The sequence below is a fragment of the Globicephala melas genome, chromosome 13 (assembly GCF_963455315.2).
Source record: "Globicephala melas chromosome 13, mGloMel1.2, whole genome shotgun sequence".
In the NCBI taxonomy this organism is placed as follows: Eukaryota; Metazoa; Chordata; class Mammalia; order Artiodactyla; family Delphinidae; genus Globicephala; species Globicephala melas.
The window spans coordinates 38,865,567-38,893,131 of NC_083326.1; the positions used below are offsets into that span (position 1 = coordinate 38,865,567).

Consider the following 27,565-nt stretch of genomic DNA (forward strand, 5'->3'; position numbering starts at 1 on the left):
CACCCCCAAAACTTTACTTTAGCATCTGATGTGTTCTTATTCTTATATTTCATTAAATACCCAGCTAACAAATATTTAACAAAACAAAATAAGTACTTTTTAGGCTCCATATACTTTTTTTTGATGTTAAAATCCCCTAACATGGCCAGCAAATTATCATTAAAAATAAAAATGTGATAGAGGGCACGGGGCACAAACCCATTAAACAGCTGCAGAAAGACAGGCTTCCAAAGCCTTGGTTAATAGCCATTGTAAAGTTTACCCTTGGTTTTAAATGCTTTATCTTGCCAGTTAACAGTGCATGGTAATAACAAAACAAAAACTGGGAGGAGATGAGCAAGGGCAAGATAAGAAAAATGAATACAATTATTTCATTTATAAGTTCAAATCTGCAACGGATATGAGGATGACGGAATTTTTTTTAATTGAAGTATACTTGATTTACAACATTTCAGCTACATTTCAGTACAACAAAGTGATTCAGTCATATATATATATGTATTCATTTTCAGATTCTCTTCCATTGTAGGTTATTACAAGATATTGAATATAGTTCCCTGTGCTATACAGTATGTCCTTGTTGTTTATCTATTTTATAAATAGTAGTGTGTATCTGTTAATCCCAAACTCCTAATTTATCCCTCCCCCCTTCCCCTTTGGTAACCATAAGTTTGTTTTCTATGTCTGTGAGTCTATTTCTGTTTTGTAAATAAGTTCATTTGTATCATTATTTAGATTCCACCCATAAGCAATACCATACGGTATTTGTCTTTGATTTACTTCACTTAGTATGATAATCTCTAGATCCATCCATGTTGCTGCAAATAGCATTACCTCATTCTTTTTTATGGCTGAGTAATATTCCATTGTGTGTGTGTGTGTGTGTGTGTGTGTGTATATATATATATATATATATATACCATATCTTTATCCATTCATCTGTTGATGGAAACTTACATTGCTTCCATGTCTTGGCTACTGTAAACAGCACTGCTATGAACAATGGGGTGCACATATCTTTTTGAATTAGAGTTTTTGTCTTTTCCAGATATATGCCCAGGAATGGGATTGATGGATCATACAGTAACTCTATTTTTAGGTTTTTAAGAAACCTCTACACTGTTCTCCATAGTGGCTACACCAATTTACATTTCTCCCAACACACTGTAGGAGGAGGGTTCCCTTTTCTCCACACCCTCTCCAGCATTTATTGTTTGTAGACTTTTTGATAATGGTCATTCAGACCCGTGTGAGGAGAAACCTCATTTTAGTTTTGATTTGCATTTCTCCAATAATTAGCGATGTTGAGCATCTTTTCATGTGCCTGGTGGCCATCTGTATGTCTAGGATGATGGAATTTTTAATCAAATTAATAAGGCAGTGAGATAAGAAAAACATAATATCTATCTCCTGCACTGCATTTTAATTTCCAGCACTTTACTTTTTATACTGAGGCTCCTTTTGAGAAGCAACACTAACTGCATTGTCCAAAATTAGCCAGGGGGGATGAAGTCATGATGAACTCTGGGAAGAATTGCAGAAACTAGTCACTTGAGAAGTTTGATAGGGAAAAGGCCAAGGGTGCAGTTCAGGGAATGGGTAAGTCCTGCCTTACACCTAGTGCTTAGGGTCCCCATCCCCTATGACCTTTACCCCAATGGCACTTTCTTTAAAATGTCCATTCTCAAAGCTAAAACACAAGTGATATGCCTTTGAAATTCAAGAAAACAAAAGCTTATTTGGTAACACCAAGGGAAACACAGAAATGAGATAGCATCTGTGTGATAGCTTCGACCCATACCTAAACTGCACATCTTTTAAAGCTCAAACTGATTCTTTAACAGTACTACAGTTCCCACAGGCGGCTTCGGAAAAGGTTGTCATCATTTGAGATTCTACCTGGGGCTAACAGGCCACTGGTAGGACATGGTGACCCCAGGCTGACGCAGCGCACAAGAGGGCGAGGAGCGAGTCCCGCTCTCCAGAGCCAGACTCCTCGCCCAGACACCCTCCCCGAAGCGGACAGGACAGCACACCCGGTCTCCACACTCTGGAGCGGCGTCTACAGTCCGCCCCAAGAACACCCAGCATATTTGGCCCCAGAAGCACACGGGGTCGGGCGTATGGCCACTTCTCTTACCTGAGGGTCATAGAGCACCACGGAACAGGACGTGCCGAAGGCCAGAAGTCCTCCGGGCCCGGAGGTCCAGCTCAGGGCTCCCCGCACCCGGTTCGGGCAGCAAAACACGTGAGAGGTCTCCAGCACAGGTGCCACCATGTTGCTGCCTGGTGAACGGCCGAAAGCTGGGCACGCACTTCCGCCCTCGGAGCGGAACTGCTCGGCCGCCGCGTCTCCCGCTGGCGTTATCCGCACCGCGTTTCCAAGGCGGCCGGGGGCGGGACGGGGGCGACCCCACCCACCTCCCCTGCCAGTGGTCCTCAGTGCCCGGTTGCCTCTACCAGCGCCTGTCTCCTGGATCTTGGCCCAGGGCACAAGCACGGCCTCCGTCCCAGGAGGGAAGACCCGACCGGAACAGCTCAGGACCCTCTAGAAAGACCCGGGGCTCGTGTGCCAGGGCGGCGGTAGGAGCGTTCCACTGCCCCTCACGGCCGGGCTCCCAGCAGCATACGGGGCTGGCTCGGTGGGGAGCCTTGGCGAGAGTGTCGCCGGCCTCACAGAGGCGAGGGCGCAGAGGGGCTCGAGGAAAGAGCCCCCGACTGATCTCGGCGCTCAGAGCTCACCCGGACCGCGTCTCCGCCCCCTCCCGCCCTTGCGAGCCCCGCGGAGCCGGCAAACCGGCTGACGCGCGGATCCGCTTGCCGGGGACGGGGTGGAGCCGCACTGCGCATGCCCCGCAGTCATGGCCGACGGGGGCGGTGGTTCCCGGCGGCGCGCTACGAGCGGCGGTAATTAGTAATTGTCCTCCTCCCGGGAGGCTACGGCGCGTTGGGCGCTGCTTCCCGGTGTCTGCGCGGCGGTACCCCGACCGAGGGGCAGCCGGGCCGATGAGACCGCCGCTTCTCCGTGCCGTGTAGAGGTTTTTAGGGAGAGAAGCACGGGCCGGTTCCGAGCCCTCCGGACCGCCGGCGGGAACTGAAGCGGCGCGCGGGACCGGGCCGTGGGACGGCGAGGCCGCGGAGAGGTGAGTCCCGCAGGTCCGGGAGAGGCGGGCGGAGAGGGGTACCCCGCGGGCCGGCAAGGCCACACTTCCATTTGGACTTCCCATCCCACAGATGGGCTTCGGGGTCCAACGCGGTAAGGAAACGGTTTGTCCTGTTGATCTCATTTTCGAAAAAGGTACTGTCGTGTTTAAAAATAGCCCTTAGAAACAGTTTTGTGCCCTCTTTCCCGTTTTCTCCACTCACCCGTTTCTCCAGGCCCTTTTTTTCTGCTTTCTTTTCTCCAACACCCGCGGACTTGCGGGGACCGGGACCGCCCTAATCATCCTTCGTGGAGCAAGGCACGGAGCTGCCCTTGAGCCGTTCGTCTGTGTTGTCCCCACGTATCTCGCTCCTCTCCTCTCTTCTGCGAATTATTTCTTAATGGTTCTCTTCTGCCTATTAAAACTTCAGGCCCCAAGGATTGTTCTTTCAGGAGTCTAGCCCCGTGGTAGTGCGTACTTCCATTTTCCACAGTACGATAAGCAGCAGTTGTGCAGTACTGCTGACAGTGTTTGGAGCACTTCCACATACATCCATTCATGTGGTTTTCTCAGTCACCCTATAAAATGGGTATTACCAGTGGGTCCAAGGAAGAACAGCTGAAAGTGGTAGAGCTAGGTTGCCTCTCTCGCCCTTGCTGTCTCACTCCAGAGTCCGACATCTAAGTCTTTCACTGGAGGCAGATGAATTTAGTCATGATCACTACCCATCATTGGTGCTGGACATCTGCTGGCTGGGTCCTGAGATATTAGCCTATACGCTTATCTGGATTATACCTTCCTCTCCTTAACTGAATTCAGTGCTTAACTGGATTCCTAACTCCTCTTTGGAGCATAGGCCTTTGGTTCCAAACACTATTGTATGAATGAGTAATAGTCTGACAAAATTTTCACTGGTTTATAGCAATATAAGAGCAACATAGTTTTTTATGAAGTTTAATTTACTTAAAAACTGCAGTCATTCAAAAGAATGTGATACCTTTATATGTACTGACATGGAAAGATGTCATTTGTTGAGGGGGAAGAAAAAAGATCCCATTTGTGTGGTTAGGGCACACATCTGCCTGAGTATGCATGAGGGAGTCACAAGAAAGTGGCAGAATTGGGTGCCCTTGAAGAGTGGGATTTCAGGAGAGAAGCCTCAAAGTGATTTGCATATAGTTTAAGAAAAAAATTTTAAATGCGACTTACTCTGAGATTGCCATTTCTGCTTTTTTTTGATGTTGAAAGATTGTTCTATGAAATGATGATGGTGGTGGTGGAGGTAGTTAGTCGGGTTTTCTTTTGTTTTAAATCGTTGTTCGAAGCAATAAGAAGTTGCCAGTGTGTCTGTGGTCACCTGGACCCCTCCGGTCTCTGAATTACTGTTGCATTTACAGTGCTAAGTACAGAGTCTTAGCACTCAGCTGCTTTCCAGTTGTTTCCCATGCTTTAGCAATGCAGGGGTAGAGCCTAGGACTCCAGTTCTTTTTTCTTTTGTTTTACTACACTGATCACACTAGACGTTGCTCTGTAAAACTTGGTTATTTGATTAGACATCGGTTTTCAGCATAGGATTTCTTAATTCAAATTGTTTTGGAAGTGAAGGCAAGGATTTTTTTTTCTGTCTTCTTTAGGAAGGTGCAATGGCGAGGAATTTATCAGTGATCTTGATCCTGACCTTCGTTCTGTCAGTCACACATCCCCTTCATGAAGTAGGACCAGCCACTGCTTCCCCTCAGACCACTGAGAAAATTATTCCGAATTGGGAATCTGGCATTAATGTTGACTTGGCAGTTACTACACGGCAGCATCATCTGCAGCAGCTTTTCCATCGCTATGGAGAAAATAATTCCTTGTCAATTGAAGGGTTCAGAAAATTGCTTCAGAATATAGGCATAGATAAGATTAAGAGAATCCATATACACCATGACCATGAGCATCACTCTGACCATGAGCATCACTCTCACCATAATCATGCTGCTTCCAGTAAAAATCGAAAAGCTCTTTGCCCAGACCATGACTCTGATAGTTCAAGTAAAGAGCCTAGAAACAGCCAGGGGAAAGGACCTCATCGATCAGAACATGCCAGTGGTAGAAGGAATGTTTTAATCAAGGATGGTGCTGGTGCTAGTGAAGTGACCTCAACTGTGTATAATGCTGTCTCTGAAGGAACTCACTTTCTAGAGACCGTAGAAACTGCAAAACATGGAAAACTTCTCCCCAAAGGTGTGAGCAGTTCCACTCTACCCAGTGTCACAGAAAAGAGCTGGGCGACCTGGCTGGCTAGTAGGAAAACAAATGAATCTGTGAGTGAGCCCAGAAATGGCTTTATGTATTCCAGAAGCACAAATGAAAATACTCAGGAGGTAAGATGAGTGCTGTTCATTATTTTAATCAATATGCCTGCTTGTCTGTCCTGTCATTGCCATTCTATCTCAGTTGTAAGGAGTTTAAAATAAAAATAAAATGGTGAGTTCATTGAAAGGGGAATTTCTACTCTCTCAGCAAGGCACTTAGCTCAAAGTGTCCCTACTATGTTGTAAACATCCCTGATACAAAACTTGGGGCGGGGGGTACTTCTTTGGTAAGAATAGTGCTGCCTGCTGAAACCACTTTCTAATATAGAGTTTAAAGTAAGTGTAGGAAAAAAGATACCAAATTATTTTTGGAGAAAATCTTTAAAGGAGAATCCCATTAATTAAAACACAGAAACCGGAAGGTCAAAAGAGCAGGAGTTAGAATCCCTGTTTTAGGAAAAGGTGTGGTTGGAAGGGCTGAAGAGTGCGAGAAGAGCAGCTTCGCCTCCTTGGCAGAGGGATCACAGTGACCTGTGGAGTGACTGGCAAAGCAGCGATATGCTGGACACGTGAGAAGTCTGGGCAGTGACCTTCTGAGTTCATGTGTTTTTTCCTAGACTAGACTTCCAGACTGTACACAATTTGCTTTGGCTGAGAGATGTCAACAACAAGGAGTTAGTTGGTATACATTAATAGGCAAAACTTAAGTACTTCATTCAAACCGTCACATGATTTACTAATTCTGGGATAATCCTACTAATGGTCATTCCCATAGCGACACTAGTGATAAAGTTTGTTCTGAGTAGTATTGGCCAAGATTTGTGGGGGTTTAAAGTAACTTTATAGAAGATGAGAAACAGGTGCTACCATCAGTTTTTTTGGTGAGTCGGGAGAGCTTACATTCCCCAGAGATTCTCTTCAAACTAAGCTTGTCATCTAATTAAACGTTCGTTTGAAACAACAGCCTGCTGGTACAGGTTTATTTTATTAACCAGCCTTGTCGTCCGCAAGAGTAATCGACATAACTTAATATTCTCTCGTTGTGGAGCATTACTTTGCCAAGTATGCAGACAGAACTGAGCTAAGTTTTGCAATTACAGTTGTTGCTAGAAGAGTGACATGTCTTGGGCTTGTTTAGACCAGGTAGGGTAGCGTTAGTACTAAAACAACATATTTCTCAATCTCTAGTGAACCTGTCTTGAAATTAAAGCTCATTTCCTTAATAGATTTATACAATGAGTTAACAGGCTTGTGAATGTCCATTTATCCTCAAGTTTTTTCCACTTGAGGCTTTCTCCCAAGGTGACTAGCGATGTGACTGCTTCTCCCAAGAAGAAATAAGTAGAAGAGATGGGAAATCACCACTGTGACGTCATATCTCCAGGTAGCTTGAGGCAAGTTCCAAAGTACTTAAAACTAAAGTTGATTTTGATTTACCTTAACTTAAATAAAAAAGTAGGTACCTTCAGTAGGAAAAGGGTGTTGTGTCATCAAACAGCCTTTATGGATTCTCTAATGGGAGTACCTTTTGGTGATTTCACTGTTCCTTTTCTTCAGTGTTTCAATGCATCAAAGCTGCTTACATCTCATGGCATGGGCATCCAGGTTCCACTGAATGCCACCGAGTTCAACTATCTCTGCCCAGCCATCATCAATCAGATTGATACTAGATCATGTCTGATTCATACAACGAGTGAAAAGAAAGCTGAAATCCCTCCAAAGACGTATTCTTTACAAATAGGTAAAATTGCCTTTTTTGTGTAAAAATCATTTCCAATAGATACATTTATGTTGTACTTTTCCTTATATTTACATCAACCTATTCATTTTTCAGCGTAATTCCAAATATATCATCTTAATTGTTCTCTGCCTTGAATGTGAAGAAAGCAAGTGTGTTAGCCTTACCCTTAAAACAAACAAAAACGAGAAAATAAAATTTAGATCATAACTTGTCTGAGGTCCTCCCACAGGATATGTCAGGGTCATTCAAAATTTGGGATCTTTATATGTTGTCATACTGTTTGGAGGATGGTCAGAGTTAATCTCTGCTGTTAAAGAGCCTAATTCTCGTACATTCTTATTAATAGATGAAATCAGGATACGCTCTGCTATAGTGTAAGTTGCATTGCTCAGAAACTATAATGAAGAATTAATTGCTTTGTTCACTGAAGAAATTATTGAATTCCCAGTTTCCTTTTCTTACTCCTTTCTTCTCTGCTTCTTTCCTTCCTTCCTTCCCTAACTTTTTCCTCTTCTCTCTCATAATTTAGCTGTTATGGGAGTCTGAAAGCTCAGTTCCCAAGTGAGCTAGAGTTCATCCTTGGTAACCGTGTTTTCCCCTCCCTTCACCCCTAGCTGAAGAATTTTCCACTAGGTTTATGCCCTTTACCTGGAGGGTTCAGTCACATTGTTCATTTGATCAAATTTCTTGGTTATTACTCTGTTACCACAGTCCTATTCCACTGAGTTTGTATTTCTTTAGCTCCCCTGCTTTTAATTTGTCTTAAGCCGCTCCACAGTCTCTCTTTTAAAGGTTATCAATTGTATTCTTTTTCCTTTCTCTGTTTTGTTTGACAGCCTGGGTCGGTGGCTTTATAGCCATTTCTGTCATCAGTTTCCTGTCTTTGCTGGGTGTTATCTTAGTGCCTCTCATGAATCGGGTGTTTTTCAAGTTTCTTCTGAGTTTCCTTGTGGCATTGGCTGTTGGGACACTGAGTGGTGATGCTTTTTTACACCTTCTTCCACATGTAAGTACAGTAATTTATCCCATTAGTGTATTTTACTATTCAACATTAAATATATGTGTGTGTTTGTCTATATATGTGTGTGTGTGTGTGTGTACTTTTGGTTTGTGCTTTGTATTGATATGTATAAAAGGCTGGAAATTTGGTTTCTAGGAGCACGTGGGTGGGGTGTACCCTGTGACCCCCCGTCTCACCTCTGTTAGTGTGTGCCACACCTGGTTCCCTCACACGCAGTGGCAGAATTTCCTGTTGCACTCAGCTGCAGGCCACTGGGGCAGTGCACCTGGATCTTGGGTACCTGCCAGGGCCCATTACCCAGACTGGGCTTCTTGTAAGCACACTGACGACTATGGTAGGGGCTTTTCAGCTGGGAGTATAAGCAGTAGACACTATATGCCTATTAAGTTTTGCAGTTCCCTCTTATTTGTGGCCATGGGAAAACATTGGAAATACCCACTATCTTATGTTATGAGGGTCATTGGGGAATGTGTCTGTCTTTACGTTGAACAGATCCACTCTATTAAGTGCCATCGTACATTACATACCTTAAGCTGTAGATCGCTGCTGCTTGTTGGTCATTTTATTTTTAATATCCTAAACTTCCCCTCATTTCGAAGTATCACATTAATTGCCCAATTCTGAATAATTTCAAATTTAATGTTAATTATCTTAGCCAATTTTTCTGACGTGTGAAACTACTCAATTTATAAAATCCATATTATTTTGCCTTTAGTCTCATGCAAGTCATCACCATAGTCACAGCCATGAAGAACCAGTAATGGAAATAAAGAGAGGACCGCTTTTCAGCCATCTCTCTTCTCAAAACATAGAAGAAAGTACCTATTTTGATTCCACGTGGAAAGGTCTGACAGCTCTGGGAGGCTTGTATTTCATGTTTCTTGTTGAACATGTCCTCACATTGATCAAGCAATTTAAAGATAAGAAGAAAAAGGTAAAAGTATTCTGAATACTTACTAGGCATTAGACATTTATTTAGAGCAGTACTTGAACTAAACTGGGCTTGTCCAGGGTGTATGATCTTCATTTGTGAGGGGGTTCAGTACCTTTTTGTTCCCAGAAGCATTCATGGAGAGCAGTTCTGTATCTTTATAACCCTGGAGATCTCTATCTTCAGTACTCCTTCAAAGTCACAAGACCGTAAGAAAGGCAAGGGTAAATATCTATACAAATCACCAAACAAGGCACACACAGGGCCTTGAAGATGAGAAGCATCGTGATTATGGCATTGATGGTGCCAGTGATTTCACGGGTATATACTTATCCCGAAACTCGAGTTGTATACATTAAATATGTACAGCTTTTTATATGTCAATTATACCTCAATAAAGTGGCTTAAGAAAAAAGTATCATGGATTAACTTTTAAATTACTCATGGAGTAGCTGAATATTATGTTTTGTTTGAAAGACTATGTGACTTTCACATACTTGCCCTTTGCAAATTGCCACCAGAAGATAGTGTGAAGCAGAACAGTAGGCTATTTCTGGTAAAAATGTCTTTGGAGTTGCCTATGATTATCTGCCTCTTCCTATCTGATATGACTGGGCAAATGAGTCAAAAGACTGTCCTCATGGGGACTCTTAAAAATGACATGTATACATCTTGGATGTTTGTGTACTCATATACTGGTCATTTGATGTTGACCAAACTTTTCTTTGAGTTGGAGTTCTGTATGATCATTTTTTTTCTCTATAGCCATGCTGCTTCATCTAAATTTCCAATTTTGGTTTCTCTAAAATTGAGCAAGAGGTTACATACTTGTAAAGTTATTTTAAGTGTAGAATCTAGATTTTTGGAAATATAAAAAATTTTATACAGTGATTGCCTTATGTAATTTTTTTTGAACTTTATTTATTTTTCTTGTGCAGCACGTTCTCATTAGTTATCTGTTTTATACGTATTAGTGTATATATGTCAATCCCAATCTCCCAATTCATCCCACCCCCCCGCACCCCCTCTTTCCCCCCTTGCTGTCCATATGTTTATTCTCTACATCTGTGTCTCTATTTCTGCCTTGTTAACCGGTTCGTCTGTACCATTTTTCTAGATTCCACATATATGCATTAATATATGAAATTTGTTTTTCTCTTTCTGACTTTCTTCACTCTGTATGACAGTCTCTAGGTCCATCCACACCTATACAAGTGACCCAGTTTCGTTCCTTTTTATGGCTGAGTAATATTCCATTGTATATATGTACCACATCTTCTTTATCCATTCGTCTGTCAATGGGCATTTAGGTTGCTTCCATGACCTGGCTATTGTGAAGTGCTGCAGTGAACATTGGGGTGCATGTGTCTTTTTGAATTATGGTTTTCTCTGGATATATGCCCAGGAGTAGGATTGCTGGGTCATATGGTAATTCTATCTTTAGTGCCTTATATAATTTAATAGGCTTTTTTTTTTTTAACAACTTGCCTTTGAATCTTTCAGAAGCCTTCAACTTAAGTTTTCATGGAAGTAACTATTCTCACCATCATTTCATAGTTTGAGTAATATGTAATTAAATTGTGCAATTGCAGTAACAGGTATAGCTGGCATGAAGAGGCTTGAAAACCAACATAGTTGATTCTTGCTGAGCATAGAGCTCACGTTGGGAATCAAGTGCATGTGTGAAGAGAAGAGTGGCCTCCTCCATCCCGTGAATATTTGCCCATATGGATTCTACATTCACTAAAATCTCAAATTGCAAATTTTGAACCTTTACTGAACCTCAATTTACAGGAAAGAAGTGAAATAACAAAAGCTTAATCGTTCTTAATCCAGGAAGTCATCTTCTATGTTCCTGTTGTCCCTGTTGCTTCACGTGGATGGGTTTGAGACTATATCCATACTTCTTTGCATTCTCTGGGATTATTCTCACCTTAAAACAAAAAAAAAAAGATCATTTTTTAGGGTGTTTTTGGGGGAGGGGTTGTTTGTGTTTATTTGTGTTACTGTGTTTCTATTTCAAATGCCATAATTTAGCATTCTAATTTCAATTTACTTTTCAAGTTTTACCTAAAGATTGCTTTATATTCATCTGGCACTCTAACATGGGACTCTAAGAGGTAGGCTCTCTGTTGTCTAATGCAGAACAGTATTTTTTAGACTCTTAATAATCATTTGTGAATTGTGAAATAAATCTTGTGTCACGACCAATGTTTTTAAATGCAACCGTGATATTACAGTATATTCCATATATTACTGTGTTTATTACATACATTACTGTGAACTGTAGTCAAAGAAGTTTGATAATCTCTGTTCTAAAATAGTTTCTACTAGAATGTAAGATCTTAAGAGCCAGGACCTCTCTGTCTTCTTTACTGCTGTATCTTCAGTGCCTAGAATAGTGTCTGGCACATAATAGATGATTGGTAAATATTTGTTACATGTATAAAAAACATTAAATGGCAAGTAAGCATAATTTCTAGACAAAGACTTCACACAGGAGTTTTGCAAACATTACATGTTCTCTTCCTTTTTATTTTTTTAGAATTTTTATTTATTATTATTTTTTTATATTTTTATTTTATTTATTTTTTTATACAGCAGGTTCTTATTAGTCATCAATTTTATATACATCAGTGTATACATGTCAATCCCAATCGTCCAATTCAGCACACCACCATCCCCACGCCCCCGCGGCTTTTCCCCCTTGGTGTCCATACGTTTGTTCTCTACATCTGTGTCTCAAATTCTGTCCTGCAAACTGGTTCATCTGTACCATTTTTCTAGGTTCCACATACATGCGTTAATATACGATATTTGTTTTTCTCTTTCTGACTTACTTCACTCTGTATGACAGTCTCTAGATCCATCCACGTCTCTACAAATGACTCAATTTCATTCCTTTTTATGGCTGAGTAATATTCCATTGTATATATGTACCACAACTTCTTTATCCATTCATCTGTCGATGGGCATTGATGTTGCTTCCATGACCTGGCTATTGTAAATACTGCTGCAATGAACATTGGGGTGCATGTGTCTTTTTGAATTATGGTTTTCTCTGGGTATATGCCCAGTAGTGGGATTACTAGATCATATGGTAATTCTATTTTTAGTTTTTAAAGAACCTGCATACTGTTCTCCATAGTGGCTGTATCAATTTACATTCCCACCAACACTGCAAGAGGGTTCCCTTTTCTCCACACCCTCTCCAGCATTTGTTGCTTGTAGATTTTATGGTGATGCCCATTCTAACTGGTGTGAGGTGATACCTCATTGTAGTTTTGATTTGCATTTCTCTAATAATTAGTGATGTTGATCAGCTTTTCATGTGCTTCTTGGCCATGTGTGTGTCTTCTCTGGAGAAAGAAGACATACTGCATGAGCTGTCTGTATATTTTGGAGATTAATCCTTTGTCCATTGATTCATTTGCAAATATTTTCTCCCATTCTGAGGGTTGTCTTTTTGTCTTGTTTATGGTTTCCTTTGCTGTGCAAAAGCTTTGAAGTTTCATTAGGTCCCATTCGTTTATTTTTGTTTTTATTTCCATTACTCTAGGAGGTGGATAAAAAAAGATCTTGCTGTGATTAATGTCAAAGGCTGTTCCTCCTATGTTTTCCTTTAAGAGTTTTATAGTGTCCAGTCTTACATTTAGGTCTCAAATCCATTTTGGGTTTATTTTTGTGTATGGTGTTAGGGAGTGTTCTAATTTCATTCTTTTACATGTAGCTGTCCAGTTTTCCCAGCACCATTTATTGAAGAGACTGTCTTTTCTCCATTGTATATCCTTGCCTCCTTTGTCATAGATTAGTTGAGCATAGGTGCGTGGGTTTATCTCTGGGCTTTCTGTCTTGTTCCGTTGATCTATGTTTCTGTTTTTATGCCAGTACCATATTGTCGTGCTTACTGTAGTTCTGTAGTATAGTCTGAAGTCAGGGAGTCTGATTCCTCCAGCTCCGTTTTTTTCCCTCAAGACTACTTTGGCTATTTGGGGTCTTTTGTGTATCCATACAAATTTTAAGATTATTTGTTCTAGTTCCGTAAAAAATGCCACTGGTAATTTGATAGGGATTGCTTTGAATCCATAGATAGCTTTGGGTAGTATAGTCATTTTCACAATATTGATTCTTCCAATCTAAGAACATGGTACATCTCTCCATCTGTTGGTATCATCTTTAATTTCCTTCATCAGTGTCTGATAATTTTCTGCATGCAGGTCTTTTGTCTCCCTAGGTAGGTGTATTCCTAGGTATTTTATTCTTTTTGTTGCAATGGTAAATGGGAGTGTTTCCTTAATTTCACTTTCAGATTTTTCATCATTAGTATATAGGAATGCAAGAGATTTCTGCGCATTAATTTTGTATCCTGCAACTTTTCCAAATTCATTGATTAGCTCTAGTAGTTTCCTGGTGGCATCTTTAGGATTCTCTATGTATAGTATCATGTCATCTGCAAACAGTGACAGTTTTACTTCTTCTTTTCCAATTTGGATTCCTTTTATTTCTTTTTCTTTTCTGATTGCCATGGCTAGGACTTCCAAAACTATGTTGAATAATAGTGGTGAGAGTGGACATCCTTGTCTTGTTCCTGATCTTAGAGGAAATGCTTTCAGTTTTTCACCATTGAGAATGATGTTTGCTGTGTGTTTGTCATATATGGCCTTTATTATGTTGAGGTAGGTTCCCTCTATGCCTACTATCTGAAGAGTTTTTAACATAAATGGGTGTTGAATTTTGTCAAAAGCTTTTTCTGCATCTATTGAAATGATCATATGGTTTTTATTCTTCATTTTGTTAATATGGTATATCACATTGATTGATTTGAGTATACTGAAGAATCCTTGCATCCCTCGGATAAATCCCTCTTGATCATGGTGTATGATCCTTTTAATGTGTTGTTGGATTCTGTTTGCTTGTATTTTGTTGGGATATTTGCATCTATATTCATCAGTGATATTGGTCTTTAATTTTCTTTTTTTGTAGTATGTTTGTGTGGTTTTGGTGTCAGGGTGATGGTGGCCTCATAGAATGAGTTTAGGAGTGTTCCTTCCTCCACAATTTTTTGGAGGAGTTTGAGAAGAATGGGTGTTAACTCTTCTCTAAATGTTTGATAGAATTCACCTGTGAAGCCATCTGGTCCTGGGCTTTTGTTTGTAGGAAGATTTTTAATCGCAGTTTCAATTTCATTACTTGTGATTGGTCTGTTCATATTTTCTATTTCTTCCTGGTTCAGTCTTGGAAGGTTATACCTTTGTAGGAATTTGTCCATTTCTTCCAGGTTGTCCATTTTATTGGCATAGAGTTGCTTATAGTAGTCTCTTAGGATGCTTTGTATTTCTGTGGTGTCTGTTTTAACTTCTCCTTTTTCATTTCTAATTTTGTTGATTTGAGTCCTCTCCCTCTGTTTCTTCATGAGTCTGGCTAATGGTTTATCAATTTTGTTTATCTTCTCAAAGAACCAGCTTTTAGTTTTATTGATCTTTGCTATTGTTTTGTTTGTTTCTGTTTCATTTATTTCTGCTCTGATCTTTATGAATTCTTTCCTTCTGCTAACTTTGGGTTTTGTTTGTTCTTCTTTCTCTAGTTCCTTTAGGTGTAAGGTTAGATTGTTTATTTGAGATTTTTCTTGTTTCTTGAGGTAGGGTTGTATAGCTATAAACTTGCCTCTTAGAACCGCTTTTACTGCATCCCATAGGTTTTGGATCATCGTGTTTTCATTGTCATTTGTCTCTAGGTACTTTTTGATTTCCTCTTTGATTTTTTCAGTAATCTCTTGGTTATTTAGTAACGTATTGTTTAGCCTCCATGTGTTTGTGTTTTTTATGTTTTTTTCCCTGTAGTTCATTTCTAATCTCATAGTGTTGTGGTCAGAAAAGATGCTTGATATGATTTCAGTTTTCTTAAGTTTACTGAGGCTTGATTTGTGACCCAAGATGTGATCTATCCTGGAGAATGTTCCGTGCGCACTTGAGAAGAAAGTGTAATCTGCTGTTTTTGGATGGAATGTCCTATAAATATCAATTAAATCTATCTGGTCTCTTGTGTCATTTAAAGCTTCTGTTTCCTTATTTATTTTTATTTTGGATGCTCTGTCCATTGGTGTAAGTGAGGTGTTAAAGTCCCCCACTATTATTGTGTTACTGTCGATTTCCTCTTTTATAGCTGTTAGTATTTGCCTTATGTATTGAGGTGTGCCTATGTTGGGTGCATATGTATTTATAATTGTTATATCTTCTCCTTGGATTGATCCCTTGATCATTATGTAGTGTCCTTCCTTGTCTCTTGTAACATTATTTTAAAGTCTATTTTATCTGATATGAGTATTGCTACTCCAGCTTTCTTTTGATTTCCATTTGCATGGAATATCTTTTTCCATCCCCTCACTTTCAGTCTGTATGTGTCCCTAGGTCTGAAGTGGGTCTCTTGTAGACAGCATATATATATGGGTCTTGTTTTTGTATCCATTCAGCAAGCCTGTGTCTTTTGGTTGGAGCATTTAATCCATTCACATTTAAGGTAATTATCGATATGTATGTTCCTATGACCATTTCCTTAATTGTTTTGGGTTTTTTTTTGTGGGTCCTTTTCTTCTCTTGTGTTTCCCACTTAGAGAAGTTCCTTTAGCGTTTGTTGTAGAGCTGATTTGGTGGTGCTGAATTCTTTTAGCTTTTGCTTGTCTGTAAAGCTTTTGATTTCTCCATCGAATCTGAATGAGATCCTTGCTGGGTAGAATAATCTTGGTTGTAGGTTCTTCCCTTTCATCACTTTAAGTATATCATGCCACTCCCTTCTGGCTTGTAGACTTTCTGCTGAGAAATCAGCTGTTAACCTTATGGGAGTTCCCTTATATGTTATTTGTCGTTTTTCCCTTGCTGCTTTCAATAATTTTTCTTTGTCTTTCATTTTTGCCAATTTGATTACTATGTGTCTTGGTGTGTTTCTCCTTGGGTTTATCCTGTATGGGACTCGTTTCGCTTCCTGGACTTGGGTGGCTATTTCCTTTCTCCTGTTAGGGAAGTTTTCAACTATAATCTCTGTAAATATTTTCTCTGGTCCTTTCTCTCTCTCTTCTCCTTCTGGGACCCCTATAATGCGAATGTTGTTGCGTTTAATGTTGTCCCAGAGGTCTCTTAGGCTGTCTTCATTTCTTTTCATTCTTTTTTCTTTATTCTGTTCTGCAGCAGTGAATTCCACCATTCTGTCTTCCAGGTCTCCTTATCCATTCTTCTGCCTCAGTTATTCTGCTATTGATTCCTTCTAGTGTAGTTTTCATTTCAGTTATTGTATTGTTCATCTCTGTTTGTTTGTTCTTTAATTCTTCTAGGTCTTTGTTAAACATTTCTTGTGTCTTCTCGATCTTTTCCTCCATTCCTTTTCTGAGGTCCTGGATCATCTTCACTATCATTATTCTGAATTCTTTTTCTGGAAGGTTGCCTATCTCCACTTCATTTAGTTGGTTTTCTGTGGTTTTATCTTGTTCCTTCATCTGGTACATAGCCCTTTGCCTTTTCATCTTGTCTATCTTTGAATGTGGTTTTCGTTCCACAGGCTGCAGGATTGTAGTTCTTCTTGCTTCTTCTGTCTGCCCTCTGGTGGATGAGGCTATCTAAGAGGCTTGTGGAAGTTTCCTGATGGGAGGGACTGGTGGTGGGTAGAGCTGAGTGTTGCTTGGGTGGGCGGAGCTCAGTAAAACTTTAATCTGCTTGTCTGCTGATGGGTGGGGCTTGGTTCCCTCCCTGTTGGTTGTTTGGCCTGAGGCAACCCAACACTGGAGCCTACCTGGGCTCTTTGGTGGGACTAATGACAGACTCTGGGAGGGTTCACGCCAAGGAGTACTTCCCAGAACTTCTGCTGCCAGTATCCTTGTCGCCACGGTGAGCCACAGCCACTGCCCGCCTCTGCAGGAGATCCTCCAACACTAGCAGGTAGGTGTGGTTCAGTCTTCCCTGGGGTCACTGCTCCTTCCCCTGGGTCCGGATGCACACACTACTTTGTGTGTGCCCTCCAAGAGTGGAGTCTTTGTTTCCCCCAGTCCTTTCGAAGTCCTGCAATCAAATCCCACTAGCCTTCAAAGTCTGATTCTCTAGGAATTCCTCCCCCCTTTTCCAGACCCCCAGGTTGGGAAGCCTGACGGGCTCAGAACCTTCACTCCAGTTGGTGGACCTCTGTGGTATAAGTGTTCTCAGTCTGTGAGTCACCCACCCAGCAGTTATGGGATTTGATTTTACTGTGATTGGGCCCCTCCTACCATCTCACTGTGGCTTCTCCTTTGTCTTTGGTTGTGGGGTATCTTTTTTGGTGAGTTCCAGTGTCTTCCTGTCAGTGATTGTCCAGCAGCTAGTTGTTATTCTGGTGTTCTCACAAGAGGGAGTGAGAGCACGTCCTTCTACTCCTCTATCTTGGTTCCTCCCCTATTCCTTTTTAGAAAATATTTAGTTTCTCTTTTTTCAAGGGCATCCAGATCTTAGTGTTATTTGCATAACAGGTTTTAATCTCATTTGGTTCTCTCAAAATGAAAAAAACTATTCGTTATATGCCAAGTATTCAGAGCTCTTCAGACCCATAACAGAAAATGTTACCTACGATTTCCCTTAAGACATCCATCCTGCACCCCTGGAAAATTCTATATGTCATAGTTTTAGGTTACCTTCCATATATGTCGATCTGAAATCTCTACATTCAGATTAGGGTTAAATCACATACTTGGTGTAGTTAGATGGTTATAATAGTTCCATGTCAAACTTTCTTTCTACTGGATTCTCAGGTTTCTTGCTCATGCTGGAAACCAGAGAATCATCTCTGTCTCCCTCATCCTTATATCCTACCTAGTTTTATTAGATGTATCCAGAAATGTAATTTTTCATTTCTCTCCATCTTCCTTACTATCATCCTGGTCCACGCCAGACTTACATGGGTGATAGCAGTTGCCTCCTAACTGGCCTATCTACATTATTCTGTTGTCCTAATGCAGAGGAGAGCAGGCAGAGGGATTTGTTTAAATGTTTGTTATATGCTCTCATATATATATGCTCTCATAGCACTGTGTATTTTTCCTTGTAAAATATATCAAAAATTTCAATCAAAGAATCGTATAATCATTACCTGTGTAAAGCCTCCCTCCCTGTGGGTGATAAGCTTCCTTGGGAACAAGGACTATGTGTACCTTGTTTTACGACATATTGATATATTGCCGCCATTCAGCGCAGGGAACATTACAGGCTCTTAATACTTAGGGAATGAAAGAATTGCTTAAAAAGTCTATGTACCACAGATAATCATTGGCAAACAAATAAAGTATCAACTAAAGTAATATAAAATATCATGAATTCACTTATTTTCACAAATATTTAAGTACTTTCTCTGTGTTTGAGGCATTTTGCTAGAGGTAGGTATAAAGATTTGTCTGTGCTTGCCTTTAAAAACTCTTATAACCTAAGAAGGTACAGATATTTTATATACTGTTAGAGCTAGAATGAAATCTCAGGTATGGTGATGATTAAGTCATATTCAAATGATACTGCAGATAAGAAATCTATTATTTTTGTGACAGTTTTCATTATCTTGAATATTCTATGTAAGTAGTAATAAACAGGCACCTTTGTTCAAACAGTGACCTTTATTCTTGGGCTCTGAGATATGGACAATATCTCAAGTATGGTATTCAGTTGGTTAAAAAACCTAGTGATAAATTCAAGGCTAACTAATAGAGATTTGTTTAAAAAGACAAAAGCTTGTTAATGGTGTTTTACTACACGAAGAGTATTTTAGTTTTATAACAAGTACATATCGATATCACGGTACAGTTTTAATTTATAAAAAGTATGGAAAGTATGGGGTTTCAGTGCCCAAAAGAGGCACTGGAGGAAACTAAGCAATTGGTTAGCAGATCACTAAATTCCTGGAGAACATGCCTCTAGCTGGTTCTAAATCAATGGCCTGAGGCAGAGCTCAGCTTTAATGTGTATATGAGTCGCCTGGAGATCTAGTTAAACTCCCCGTTCTAATCCAGTAGGTCTGGGGTGTAGCCTGAGACTGTGCATTTATAACAAGCTCCCAGGGGATGCAGTGCTGTTTGCATAAGACCAAATTTAGACTGTGTGACCTAGGGGGACATTCAGAAAGATGAGTATGTAACTTTTCTTTCATACTACTGAAGCATTAATTCTTTACCTTTCTGAAGAGTTTATGCCTAAAACAAACTACCAGGTGCTATGCAAGTTAAGTACAGGCCCTGCCCTTAGATGGGGTTTATTCCATTAGAAGTCTGTTACTCTGCTGTCTTTTCCGATGAAATCTTTTGCTTAACCGTTTACCTAAAGATGTATGCATAAGCAAACTGCCTATTTTAAAGTATTGCTTTTCCTTGCTATTGTAGAATCAGAAAAAACCTGAAAATGATGATGATGTGGAGATTAAGAAGCAGTTGTCCCAGTATGAATCTCAACTGTCAACAAATGAGGAGAAAGTAGACGCAGATGATCGTAAGTCCTTATAAATCTGAGAGCTGGAGGGAATTCAGTGCTCTGTGATTTGCAGGCAACCTGGACTGTCTGGAAGAGGGGGAACCATATTCCAGCCCCACCCGCACCCCCTTTTTTTTTGGCTGCGCCACGTGGCTTATGGGATCTTAGTTCCCTGTCTAGGGATCAAACCTAAGGCCCTAGCAGTGAAAGCACGGAGCCCTAACCACTGGACCGCCAGGGAATTCCTCCACCCCTCTCCCCGCTCTTTTTTTTTAAACTGATACTTTCTCTTAATTGCCAGTGAGTTGGTTATTTCTATATATACTTACATCTCTTTTTTCTCTAATTTTTTATTTTGAGGTAAATTCAGACTTAGAGAAAAGTTCCAAGAATAGTACAAAGAATTCCTGTACCCCTTTCTTATATTCCCCATTTATTTTACCTACATTTATCATTCTTTGTCTCTTTCTCTCTGTAGACATACATACACATTTTTTTCCTAAACGATTTGAGAATAAGTTACAAACATGATGCTTCTTTACCTCAAAATGCTTAAGTTTATGTTTCCTAAGAAAAAGGACATTCATTCCCTTGTAATCACAGTTCAGTGATCAAAATCAGGAAATTAAAGCTGATACAATGCCATTTTCTAGTCTATAGACCTTTTTCCAATTGTCTTAATTGTGTTTTTCCAATTGTCTTAATAATTTCTTTATACTCCCCTAACCCCTAAAAGGAAAAGAAATGATCCAGAGTACAATTCAGGATCAAATGTTGCATCTAATTTCCCCTCATTTGGGGTTTGTCTAATGTTTTCACATTAGGTTGATCAGTTTGGGCAGGAATACCACAAAGTGGTATTGCATCCTTTTCAGTGACATGGTGTGCCACCCGACATATGCTCTCTGTCACACACAGGTGGTGTTAATTTTGATCACGTGGCTAACGTTGTGTCTACCATGTTTCTCCACTGTAAAGTTACTGTTTCCTGTAACTTGTTAGCTTGGCATTTCTTGTTGGACAGACTCAGTTAAAATTAAAATTTTAAACAAAACGCCTTACGACGACCTTCGAGGTCCTGCCCTGCCCTCCACTCTCCCCGATGGTTTGCCCTGTCCAGCCTCACTGGCCTCCTTTTCATCCTTTGAGCACACCAGGTCTGTCTCAGGGCCTGGCACTCACTGTTTCTTCAGTTCGGAGTACTCTTCTCCCGGGTCTTCATATAAATTCCCCCTATCATTCCAATCTCAACTCAGACATCTCGTCCTCAGAGGTCTTCCCTGATCACCTGAATACAAAGGTCTCCCAGTCATTCTCCTTCATGTTACCCTGTTCTGTTTTCTTCCCATGCCTTCCAATGCCTTAGATTACCTTATTTATACATGTATTTCTTTGTTAAGTGGCTATCTACCCACAAGACAATGAGCTTCTCGAAGGCAGAGACTTTGTGCTGACGCACTTTGTCCCAGTATCTGGGCAGGTGCCTGGCCCAGAGCAGATACTCAATATATAGTTGCTGGCTAAGGAGGAAGAACTTTATTGTTGCTACCAAGTTATTTGTAAGATTTCCTGTCCACCCTTTATTTTCCAGCATGTTGCTTTTCTCTAAAGAGCAAGTGAATACTCGCATTCGTCTTCCTGTATCTATTCTGTCTTCAACCTCTGTAATGGGCTCCAGTGAAATTTTTAATGATGAGAGGAAACAGCTATTCTAGAATTGGGCCACAGTATTGGGAATGCTCCCAAGAAAGTTGATACCAGTGTATAAAAAAGAAAAAACAAAAACTTATTGTTGCAATTTATTTTACACAGATAGATAACAAATGTTTCTTGGTGATGATGGTATTTCAGATTCTTGTTTTTCCTTTTTTTTTTTTGACCATGCCACGCGGCTTGCAGGGATCTTAGTTCGCCGACCAGGTATTGAACCCAGGCCCTTGGCAGTGAAAGCACCAAGTTCTAACCACTGGACTGCCAGGGAATTCCCCTCTTCTGTTTTTCCTTGAATTTTGAAAGAGAGGAACTCAGATGACAGAATTATGCATGTTTTTTATTTCCAATTTTCAGTATTTTTCTGGAATATTTTTCTTAAATATTTTAAATACCAAAAATGAAATATTTTTATAAAGTAAGTATGTGCTTCTTTTATAATATATGGAAAAAAATCATCTTTAAAAACATAAGGAGGCAGAAGAAATTAAGGGAGGATCTGGGGGTAGTTACTGAAGGTTAACATTTAAAATTCATTCTTAGTACGTGAGATCATTTAACTACTGATGTTTTTCATCAACAATACTCTAATGTCTAGTTCTGCCAGGTCTGTGTGAGAGAGTGCCATGCTTTAAGATCTTTTGTTGACTTTGTCAGTGGAGATGTTTGAAATGTGTCCATGCACATTAACAAAGCCATTTGACTTTGTCCCAATGTCCTTTATGTTTATACCTAGGACCTGAAGGCTATTTGCGAGCTGACTCACAAGAGCCCTCCCACTTTGATTCTCAACAGCCAGCAATCTTGGAAGAAGAGGAGGTCATGATAGCTCATGCTCATCCACAGGAAGTTTACAATGAATACGTACCCAGAGGGTGCAAGAATAAATGCCATTCGCATTTCCATGATACACTTGGCCAGTCAGATGACCTTGTTCACCACCATCATGACTACCATCATATTCTCCATCACCACCACCACCAAAACCACCACCCACACAGTCACAGTCAGCGCTACTCTCGGGAGGAGCTGAAGGATGCCGGCATTGCCACACTGGCATGGATGGTGATCATGGGGGACGGCCTGCACAATTTCAGCGATGGCCTAGCAATTGGTATATATCTACGTATCTGTCCCTTGTTGGTTGACTCTGAAAATGTCACATGAAAGTACCAGTCTTGTTTTAACAAGGAATAGGTTGGTTTGATAAGGCTATTGACTTCTAAGATTATCAAACTGTTATTTCATTTTTTGCTGCTTTGACAATGAAGTACTTGATAAATGTTAGTTTAAGTGCTGGAAACTGTGCTTGGCCCTTTATCTAAATTGTGACTACCAAAAGTTGTTTTAATTTGCAGGCTCAGGCTCTAAGGTGTCTGGAGCACATGTGAGGATTTTTTTTTTCCCCCAATACATTTGAGTTCCCTTATCTGCAATATAAACAGTATTTATTAAAGGGAAATACTTCCATCATCTTTTCTTTTATGCTAAAGGAATCTTCATATATCTGATAAGTTTAATTACTAATCTCTACCCAAAGAAGAATTATAGTTTTTTTGCTATTAAATTGTTGTGCTACAATTGAGCGGTAATAGAAATACTTAAAAATTGTAGTAACTTAGTGCTGGGAGGAACCATGGAAATAAGTACAGATTAGGTAGCCAAGGCCTGGCAAGGTGAACCACTTGCCAAGGAGGCAGTGCTGTTTTGTAGCCCAGCCTGGCTCCCTGGGAGCTTGGTGCTCTTCCTTCTCTGCACTGTGCACAGCATAAGCGACAACGGAGGATGTGCGAACACTCAGACATGGTAGTCTGATTATATAGTGAATTCCTCTGAGGCCAGGAAACGTATTTGTACTCTTGACTGCTGAGGGTTTTTTCCTAAACCTTTTAAATCAGTCTGTTTCATATTTTTAAGTAAGTGTTCTATGTGGTAGCAATTTACTTCTCAGGTTTGTATAAGATCATTTAATCACTCTAAGGCATAGTGGAACCTTCCCTTCTCAATTGTATCTGCTTGTGCTCCTTTGGGAAATTTAAATCTAATTGAATGTAATCTAACATTACTTATGGAGAAGGTACAGAGTACAGTTGAGAAAGTTCTGTTTATTCACAACCAGAATATATTTTATTTCTTTTGTATTTCATTGTGTATGCTGTTAAGATTTTAAAAATACACACCCACAAAATAATGCAGTGATTTTTACACAGGTGCTGCTTTTACTGAAGGTTTATCGAGTGGTTTAAGTACTTCTGTTGCTGTGTTTTGTCATGAGTTGCCTCATGAATTAGGTAAGAGAACCCTACAAATGGTATTTTCCAGGTGGGTAAAGTGTCTTAGTGTCCCTGGCTTTTGCTAATGATAGCTTCCGGCAAGCTTCCTCATTTATGCCTTCTCCTAAGTCTACTAACCTAGCCAGCTTTCTTTCTTACTGAGGACAAGTTTGTTTCCAGCCAGAATTCTAACCCTGCGATTACAATTACACAATTGCCTGTGTGGGGTTGCCAGAGAGATACCTGAGTCCCCTCTCTTTTCCTCTTCCCCTACCAGATATCTTCCTATACCAGCATACTGGTGACATCAGTGATCGTTTTCTTCATATGCACAATATGAATAAGACCACAGGAATCTAAAGAATCATCTTCTATTAACAGACAGAAGTTGACAAAGAGTATTTCAGTCACTAGAGCTAAAGAAATGAGAAGTTGATGAATAGTGTTTTGAATTCTTTTTCTCTGTCACTGGGACTTAAAACCTTCCCAGATTTGTCCTGGTTCCCAGTTCGTGTCCTTGTTTTTCTTCATATAGATGCATATTCGCACACACCTGTAACGCCATTTTCACTTTTGTTCCTTGGCATGTGATCTGCCATTTAGAAGGCCTCCCGTCTTCATGCTCCATGCTTGTAAGCCTCAACATCTGGTCTGTGTTGTGCATTCTATTTTTATTTATTTATTTATTTTTGGCCACACCATGTGGCTTGTGGGATCTTAGTTCCCCAACCAGGGTTCGAACCTGGGCCCCCTGCAGTGGAAACGCAGAGTCCTAACCACTGGACTGCCAGGGAATTCCCTATGTTCCACATTCTAGATCCTTCATGCACCATGAAGCCTCTCTCAGCTATTCTCATCTTAATTTCTTTTTTTCTCCTTTTATAACCAGAACATTAGACTCTTTAGCTCTTAATTATATATTTCCTTAATCATTTGCTGATCATTTCATTTGTGTTCTCTACTCCCTCTTCCTCCTTGTAGCCAGTTAAAAGCTCCTTAAAGACAGTGCAAGAGCACAATAGTTGATACTTATTGACATTTGTACTATTGACATTCATCGACAAAGTGGAAACCTTAAGAAATACTTTGGATAAAAGATATCTTAGTTTATAAAGCTGTTAGGATGTTTACACTGATTAACACTGTTAACCCTGAATAATTCTTTTTTTTTTTTTTTTAAGTTAAGTAATTGATTTTTCTGTCTGTCTTGGGTCTTTGTTGCTGTGCTCAGGCTTTCTCTAGTTGCAGCGAGCGGGGGCTACTCTTCGTTGTGGTGCGCGGTCTTCTCATTGTGGTGGCTTCTCTTGTTGTGGAGCACAGGCTCTAGGCACGCGGGCTTCAGTAGTTGCGGCACACAGGCTCAGTAGTTGTGGTATGTGGGCTCAGTAGTTGCGGCTTCCAGGCTCTGGAGCACAGGCTCAGTAGTTGTGGCACATGGGCTTAGCTGCTCTGCATCATGTGGGGTCTTCCCGGACCAGGGGTCAAACCCGTGTCCCTGCATTGGCAGGCGGATTCTCAACCACTGCACCACCAGGGGAGCCCTGGAGAATTTCTTAAATCTGGAAAGTTTTTTGCGTATGTGTCTTAAAAATGATTTTTTAATTACCTTATCTCCTTTTTTTGTTTTCTGTTAAAGGTGACTTTGCTGTTTTACTAAAGGCTGGCATGACTGTTAAGCAGGCTGTTCTTTATAATGCTCTGTCAGCCATGCTGGCATATCTTGGAATGGCAACAGGAATTTTCATTGGTCATTATGCTGAAAATGTTTCTATGTGGATATTTGCACTTACTGCGGGCTTGTTCATGTATGTTGCTCTGGTTGATATGGTAAGTTTTTAAGAAGTCAGTAGAGAAAATGTTCAATGAAACCATTTTTAAAAGGGTTTAGATTAAATATCGTTGCAGTGAGAAGTGATTCTATGCTCGACAAAGTAGCATATAACCTATAAGTCCTTGATGGTTTTATCTTTTTGGATTGTTGCTCACAAGCACATCTTTGTCCTGCCTAATGTGTATAAGGATACACAAAAGTATCTACCCCCTTCTGATGTGTCTTTTTGAGAGGAGAGTTTCAGTAATTAGGCATTGAACTGTCTATAGACATGTAGGAAACCTAGCACAAGCCACATACTGTTGGCGAACTGTGTATACTTCAGAATGCTTAAAGGTTTCTTACTAATGGACGAAGGAGTCATCTTTTTGTCACCAAAGTCCACCTAACAATCTCAGCCAATCTTATTGCTAAAATTATATTTTATATGATGTAAGGCTTCCATATCTCTGAATTTCAAGTGAGCCACATGTTATATACAGATACAGACAGTAAGCAGGGTAATCAGTGTAGCTCTCCATTTTACAGTGGAGCAAACTGGACCAATATAAATTTTGACTTGCTGAGCAGACCATGAATAATCATTGTTAATTAAGCTGTTAAAAAATGCTGTGTGACATTATTAGCTAGAGTCAGTGTATATATGTGGTCATGTTTTAGAGAATTGACTCATAATATATCCAGCTACATATAAAGCCGTCTTGCAGATTCTTCTAAAAACTAATCTGTGGTTCTGGAAACTTAAAGGTTGCTCTTTTTTTTTTTAAGGTGCCTGAGATGCTGCACAATGATGCTAGTGACCATGGATGTAGCCGCTGGGGATACTTCTTTTTACAGAATGCTGGGATACTTTTGGGATTTGGAATTATGTTGCTTATTTCCATATTTGAACATAAAATTGTGTTTCGTATAAATTTCTAATTAGGGTGTAAATGCTAGAGTAGCTTAAAGCTATAGTTTGCTGTCTATAGTTTGAGTAGGTCATAGGGAGATGAGTTAGTATGCTGTGATGTATAGCATTTACGGTTAGTGGATTTTGTGATTCTTGTATTGAATATTGCCATTTGTTATGCTTATAAGGTCAGCTATGGTGGTAACATAAAGGTACGTTTAATATTTAAGTTATTCTATTTGGGAAATGTAAGCTATATGTGCAATTTACCAATATTACCGGTTTATGGTATAAACAAGAGGTTTGGCATGACATGTTCTGTATATTTCAGAAAAAAAATGTCTTTAATGCTTTTTCTAGGACTAATTTAATATAGTAATTCCCATGCTGGATTTTAGGCCTCTGAAGAACTGCTGGTGTTTAGGAGTAAGAATACACGTGAAGCCTAAGATACCAATAAAGCTTAAACTGAATTTAAGCTAAGAAATAAGGGAAAAAAGAGAAGAAACTGTATAAATTGAGAAGGCATAGGTTTCATATTAAAAAATCACAAAACTGGTTTAAAAATAGAAGGGAAAAATTTAGATTTAAATGAAAAAAAGCAATATTGAGTATAGAGTACATTGATAAACACTTTTGTCAGAGTATTAATGTTCCCATAAAATCTCAGCACTTTTTACTAATTTAGTTGTACATTTAACTTTGTATAATAGAGACATCTAAATGTATTTAATAAACTCAAGCAAAATATATCACTTGACCAAGAAATTGGAATTTTAAAATATTTGTGTGGATGTACACCAGATGAGTATGAGCAAGTTTATGTATTGTCAAAAGACTTGGATATCCCAGGTTAACTTACGTGTCACCCAAGTTACATTACTGGATGTTCTGGTTATCTGGTTTACCACATGTCAGCATATTAGAATTTCGATATATATTAGGACATTAAAACCGTACTGGTTATAATTTGAGTTCTTGGATTCAGAAAGTACTTTGGTATCTTTCAGTGCTTCAATGTTGTTGTTATGAGCAATTGTCATTTTTATATATAGTACTTTAGATGTACTAGGGTTGTATGGCATTCTCTAGATGTTGCTTTTCTACAAAATAAATTCCCTGTGTCAGCTTGATATCAGATAACAGATTTTCTTTTCTTTTTTTTTACCATCTTAACCATTTTTAAGCATACAGCTCAATAATTTTATGTATATTCACATTGTTATGCAGTTGATTTCCAAAACTTTTTCACCTTGCAAAACT

At 39.8% G+C, this 27,565-nt stretch overlaps 2 protein-coding genes across 2 annotated transcripts in view; one reads left to right on the forward strand and one right to left on the reverse strand.

The window, feature by feature from the left end:
* ELP2 (elongator acetyltransferase complex subunit 2) overlaps positions 1-2,819 on the reverse strand; it is a 44,410-nt gene extending 41,591 nt beyond the window's left edge. The window contains exon 1 of the mRNA XM_030876548.2: positions 2,141-2,819. Within this exon, the coding sequence (XP_030732408.1) occupies positions 2,141-2,278 (138 nt within the window). The 5' untranslated portion in view covers positions 2,279-2,819. The remainder of the gene's footprint in view (positions 1-2,140) is intronic.
* Positions 2,799-27,435, forward strand: SLC39A6 (solute carrier family 39 member 6). Its single transcript, XM_030876552.3, has 10 exons — positions 2,799-3,143; positions 4,778-5,509; positions 6,998-7,181; positions 8,018-8,187; positions 8,918-9,136; positions 19,509-19,614; positions 22,043-22,420; positions 23,517-23,597; positions 25,216-25,406; positions 26,179-27,435. The coding sequence occupies exons 2-10, from the start codon at positions 4,787-4,789 to the stop codon at positions 26,329-26,331; spliced, it is 2,205 nt and encodes a 734-aa protein (XP_030732412.1). The 5' UTR covers positions 2,799-3,143; positions 4,778-4,786; the 3' UTR covers positions 26,332-27,435.
* Positions 27,436-27,565: the final 130 nt, after the last annotated feature.